General features: G+C 45.0%; 1 protein-coding gene across 1 annotated transcript in view; it reads right to left on the bottom strand.

Moving 5' to 3' along the window:
- Positions 1–674: 674 nt before the first annotated feature.
- The window catches only part of LOC126209927 (rap1 GTPase-activating protein 1-like), a 195349-nt gene continuing 190023 nt past the window's right edge, over positions 675–6000 (bottom strand). The window contains exons 6-7 of the mRNA XM_049939045.1: positions 4381–4617; positions 675–804 (exon numbers count right to left, since the gene is read on the bottom strand). Coding sequence (XP_049795002.1) covers positions 675–804; positions 4381–4617 — 367 coding nt within the window. The remainder of the gene's footprint in view (positions 805–4380; positions 4618–6000) is intronic.

Genomic DNA, 6000 nt, shown 5'->3' with positions numbered 1-6000 from the left:
CAAGCAGCATATGGCTCCCTCCTACGTATATCTCGCGAAGAGACTATGAGGATAAAATCAGAGAGATTAGAGCCCACACAGAGGCCTACCGACAATCTTTCTTTCCACGAACAATACGAGACTGGAATAGAAGGGAGAACCGATAGAGGTACTCAACGTACCCTGCGCCACACACCGTGAGGGCTTGCGGAGTATGGATGTAGATGTAGATGTAGATTCGAACGCTCTTCCTCTTTCCTCTGTTCGTGAGTTTCTGAGGACGCCCCTGTCTTGGACGATTGACGAGAGTTTTTTCTTCTTTCCATTTCTAAAAAAACTAAACTCCGTCCAAACAGGCCTTGGAAGGCTCAACGGAACCGACGGCCGCCGTGACATCCTCAGACCGCATGCGTCACTGGATGCGGATATGGAGAGGCATGTGGTCAGCACACCGCTCTCGCAGTCGTATGTCAGTTTACGAGACCGGAGCCGCTACTTCTCAATCAAGTAGCTCCTCAGTTTGCCTCACAAGGGCTGAGTGCACCCCGCTTGCCAACAGCGCTCGACAGACCGGATGATGCAAGTGCTAGCCCAGCCCGACAGCGCTTCGGTAATCTGACCGGAACCGGTGTTACCACTGCGACAAGGCCGTTTCTTTCCATTTCTGGACGATACTATAGTTTCACGGCTTCGGTTCACGACTTGCCTATTTCTGCATATGATTTTCCCTCACTATGCAGCCACACAATAAGCCTCCGCTGTTCCACTGCCACCTTTCCGTGCCATGACGCTACGTCGGTCTTTTCTGATGAGCCTTGTGCTCTCCTGTAGTACGAGACAGCTGTCTTGCGTACAATGACCGCCTGCTGCCGCCCAGTTGTGCCTTCGGACCGCGGTTACCTTGTCAAGCGGGGCGGTGTCTGATTACCTTTGTCCCGCGTGATACACACGCCTGTTATGGTAACGCAGAATTAATCGTTGCAGGTAGAGGGTACGGTGACATTTCCATAGTCGACGTCTTTAGAAATATTCCGTGCATTATGGCACGTACGCAGATACACATTCCGTGTATGCCTGAGTCACAATTGACCGTGAGACACGCATGTGACCTTCGTCTGAATACTTTTGTCCACCTCTGTATGTATGTAGTATAAGATGTCTAATTTCTGTTAAAATATTTGTTTTATGTGAACTATTATTTTAGAAAGAGATGGACATTTTTCAAAAGCATGGTGTACCATGGGGAGTCGCTGGTACCAAAAAACCACGCTTTGAGGGCCTTTCCATGGACTACCCAAACCATTTGTGATTTATCCTCTGACTGTAACATACAATACGTCACCCGATGAGAACGTATACATATGTAGGAAACTTGTATATAGATATTTTTTGTTTCCGTTTTAGGTACGAGGAACTGTAACTGTTTCATGGAAAACTAATTGTTTTATTGTTTTGTTGAAATATGAATGAATAAAATAACTACAAAGAGAGAAATCACTTTAAAGAAGCTAATGTGATACGAGGCAAGTTATGCAATGTAATTAGATAAGTTAGAATGGTGTTTTGTGTCTAGAGACAATGTTCTCCATGTTACTATAGTCGAAAGAACAGAACGATATACCATTACGTATTACTGTACAAACTCATACGTGAAAGAACCACGTACAAGGTCATAGAATATCAAAGCAACATGGACAATACCGTTATGAATATTAAGATTTTAAAATATCCGAGAACACTCTGGCAAAAGTGAAAGACAGTATGTAACAAACACTTTGTGAAGTGAACTACACAGACTTCACCCACGAGGGCGTAAAACGTTACAATAAATAATTTGGTTGCCAGATGGAATATTGAGATCTCTGTGGACAAATAGTAGATATGTTGTGGCAGGGGTAAAATACAGGGAGCGAAAGGTTGAAATGGTTGAAATGGCTCTGAGCACTGTGGGACTTAACTTCTAAGGTCATCAGTCCCCTAGAACTTAGAACTACTTAAACCTAACTAACCTAAGGACATCACACACATCCATGCCCGAGGCAGGATTCGAACCTGCGACTGTAGCGGCCGCGCGGTTCCAGACTGTAGCGCCTTTAACCGCTTGGCCACCACGGCCGGCTAGGAGCGAAAGGCTATTTGCAATTTGTATAGAAGCCAGATGGCAGTTACAAGAGTCGAGGGGGACGAAAGGGAAGCAATGGTTGAGAAGGGAGTGAGACAGGGTTGCAGCCTATCCGCGATGTTATTCAGTCTGTATATTGAGCGAGCAGTAAAGGAAACAAAAGAAAAATTTGGAGTAGCAATTAAAATCCATGGAGAAGAAATAAAAACTTTGAGGTTTGCCGACGACATTGTAATTCTGTCAGAGACAGCAAAGGACCTGGAAGAGCAGCTGACCCGAATGGAGGATATAAGATTAACATCAACAAAAGCAAAACGAGAATAATGGAATCTAGTCGAATTAAATCAGGTGATGCTGAGGGAATTAGATTAGGAAATGAGACAAAGTAGTAGATGAGTTTTGCTATTTGGGAAGCAACATAACTGATGATGGTCGAAGTAGAGAGGATATGAAACGTAGACTGGCGATGGAAAGTAAGCCGTTTCTGAAGAAGAGAAATTTGTTAACATCGAGTATAGGCCTCAGGGTCAGGAAGTGTTTTCTGCAAGTATTTGTATCATAGCCATGTATGTAAGTGAAACATGGAAGATAAACAGTTTAGACAAGAACAGAATAGAAGTTTTTAAATGTGGTGCTACAGAAAAAAGCTGAAGATTAGATGGGTAGATCACGTAACTAATGAGGAGGTTCTGAACAGAATTGAGGAGGAGGACTTTCTGGGCCGGCTGCTGTGGACGAGCGGTTCTAGGTGCTTCAGTACGAAATCGCGCTGCTGCTACGGACGCAGGTTCGAATACTGCCTTGGACATGGATGTGTGTGATGTCCTTAGGTTAGTTAGGTTACGTAGTTCTAAGTCTAGGGGACTGATGATCTCAGATGTTAAGTCCCATGTTGCTTAGAGCCATTTGAACCATTTTTGGACTTTGTGGCACAACTTGACTAGAAGAAGAGCTCGGTTGGTAGGACTCATTTTGAGGGCATCAAGGAAGCGCCAATTGGAGGGAAGAGTGGAGGATAAAAACCGTATATGGGGACCAAGACATGAATATAGAAAGAAGATTCAGAAGGTTGTGGGTTGCAGTAGTTACTCGGAGATGATGAGGCTTGCACAGGATAGAGTAGCATGGAGAGCTACATCAAACCAATCTCTGGACTGAAGACAACAACAACAACATGTTAAGGTTGAGCTTGTTATGTCATATTCTGGCATCTTTCGTTTTGTAGCGTCAATAGAGCTTGGGTACATAGGAATATGTCCGTTCGTTATTTAATAATAGCCGTTCAAGTTAAGAAATCGGTGTACAAAATTATTATTGTCCTGTGGTACGCTTTCTTGCAAAGAAGGCGAAGGAGTTCAGGGGTTCTTCGAGACTGTAAAAGGAGATAAATGAGGACGGATTAATTCCTTGGACTGTGTCAAAATGGCCGCTTGCGCGGTACCTAAAACTAAAGAGAGTTATTGTCACCCTTTTCAAAGGCTTACAGTCCTCAACTTTCTGACTTCACGGTCCAAGGATAAAAGGAATAATAGTTTTCTCCTGGTCAGATCATCAGAAAAACCCTACGCCTCCCTCATACCGATCTAAAGCAAGATAGGTACCAAAATCATGAAATATGGCGCTAGGAAATAAACCGTTCGTACCTCTCTCGCTAATGTAAATTCCTTTCACGTGCCGCGACTAACAATTCCACCGAGACTAATCCTCAAATTGCGGGTGTATCAGATTTTCAAAATTATTAAATTATTTTTCTCTCACTAAGCAGTCAACAATTTTCCTAACCCCATCAGTAAACGCAAGTCACACAGGAGGAGCTTTTACAGGAACTGTACGAAATAGGGATATTGAACATATTGAAATAAGGGCAGCACGAATGGTCGCACATTTGTCTGAGACTTGTGCAGGGATCATGGACATGTTGAAAACCTGAACTGGGAGAAGCCTGAAGACAGACGCCAAGTATCCTATGACGACCTACTTACAAAGTTTGAAGAATCAGGGACAGCAAACACAAGACTAATTCCGGCGTGCAAGGAGGCACTTGTCACGCTCCATACGAGAATGGGACGCGAATAAGCTCTAATAAGTGGTCGATTGTGAAGTGCCCTCCGCCACGCACTTCACAGTGTGCTCATGAGAAGCGGCCCTAGAAATGCAGAAAAACTTGCAGCCATTGTGAAAATTTTAAGTCGAATGATTCTGGGAGTCTCAACCACTCCATAAGCTGGCTTGTAACTGTGGCAAGGTCCACCCGTAGACAGAAATGGTCTCCAACTTACCGACTGCGCACGCCCAGGATGGCCCGCACTCCGATGAATCGCGTCTTGCTCTTGCTCTGTCCTACGAGGAAGACGACGTCGAAGAGGCTTGCATTGATAGCGATGTTCTCCTCATTGTTGAGGAAGGCGCGCGTGAAGTCCTTGGCCAGCTGGTCGTAGTCCTCGAACTGGTCGCGCACCGAGTCCAGTAGGGGGCTGGACGGCCGCATGTGGCCGATGGGCCGCCACGAGCCGCGCCTGGGGACGCACAGAATGGGGCGCCATCAGCTCAACAGGCCAGCCCAACCAACCCTCCAAACCCAAAACCCACATTCACCAGCAGAGGGCTGGATGGCTGCATTTGGCTGATGGGCCACTACGAGCTGTGCCTGGTGGACCATGGGAGGAGGGGAGGGGGAGGGGGGGGGGAGGGCCATCAGTAGAGCACACTAGCGCTTCAGCAACCAGCACACTATCGAACCTCCCAAATTCAGACCCCAGACAGGCTGGATAACCCCAACTGCCTGCTCCTACTGAACACCCAATCAACAATGTTCATCCACCTGCGGTACTGGCAACCAACCCCTCTATCACATTCATGAAAATTCCAGGGAAAACCCTCGTACTCCGAATCGAAACTGACCATACCTCGGACTACCACTAGTAGATAAAATCATCTTTACCATCTTCTTGTGCCCTGTCACTATCGCTGCAGGTATTGTCCACATTCTTACTGTGGCATAAATCGCTTTGGTATGCTCCACACCCTTAATCAAACTATTTGTACCGAATTCCATCTAAAAGTCATTTCCATCTACTTACAAATGCAATCCCAATTCATATTCATTTGTCTAGACTTGTCTGAGTATATCCTTCCAAGGAAAACTACTTGTTCAAGCAACATCCTCTTACAATAAAATCACTACTGCTCACACTTTTTGTACGTTATTGACATTTATATATTTTATGGTTTCCTCTGTGGCTTCCTCCCCTGCCCTTCAATATTAAAACAAGCAAGCTTTCTTTAGGTACACCTCAATACATGTACATGTTATCGTCTATCCTGGTTTCATCCACCTACAACTGGACGCAGCTGATCATCAATTATTAAAGTGTCAGTAGCAGCCATACCGCCAGCTGGACCAAAATTAGCCACAGAACCACCACTGTGATCACCAAGATGCACATCTACACCAAAGCTCCGCCCTGCCAAAGGGAATTGCTGTACAAAATTCAAACTTCTTAAATTACATAGTATCCTTTTCTATTACTGCATATTTTGCAGTATCTTCTGTTATACAAGGTGTTAGGAAAATAGAATCTGGTATTCTAATAGGAAATGATGTAGGTCAAAATAAAAACAAAGCACATGAGCAGGAACCAAAACTTTATGTGATACAGACTAGACTACGCCATGCTAATCATCTGTTGACACTACACCCATTCTTGTACATCCACAGAGGCTGACAGGTGACACCAGTGCTAACACACTTACCTGTATAGCGTAATGCTCTGGCCTGTCTCTGCGTGGTTGGTCAGATTGGTGATGATATCCTCCAGCATCTTCCAATTTGAGAAGACCACCTTTTTATTGATTTCGCCATGCAGACTGTGGAAGGTGATAGATAGCCACAATTCGCT

The sequence above is a fragment of the Schistocerca nitens genome, chromosome 10 (assembly GCF_023898315.1).
Source record: "Schistocerca nitens isolate TAMUIC-IGC-003100 chromosome 10, iqSchNite1.1, whole genome shotgun sequence".
In the NCBI taxonomy this organism is placed as follows: Eukaryota; Metazoa; Arthropoda; class Insecta; order Orthoptera; family Acrididae; genus Schistocerca; species Schistocerca nitens.
The sequence above is the reverse complement of the archived record's forward strand: the minus strand, read 5'-3'. Positions and strand labels throughout refer to the sequence as shown.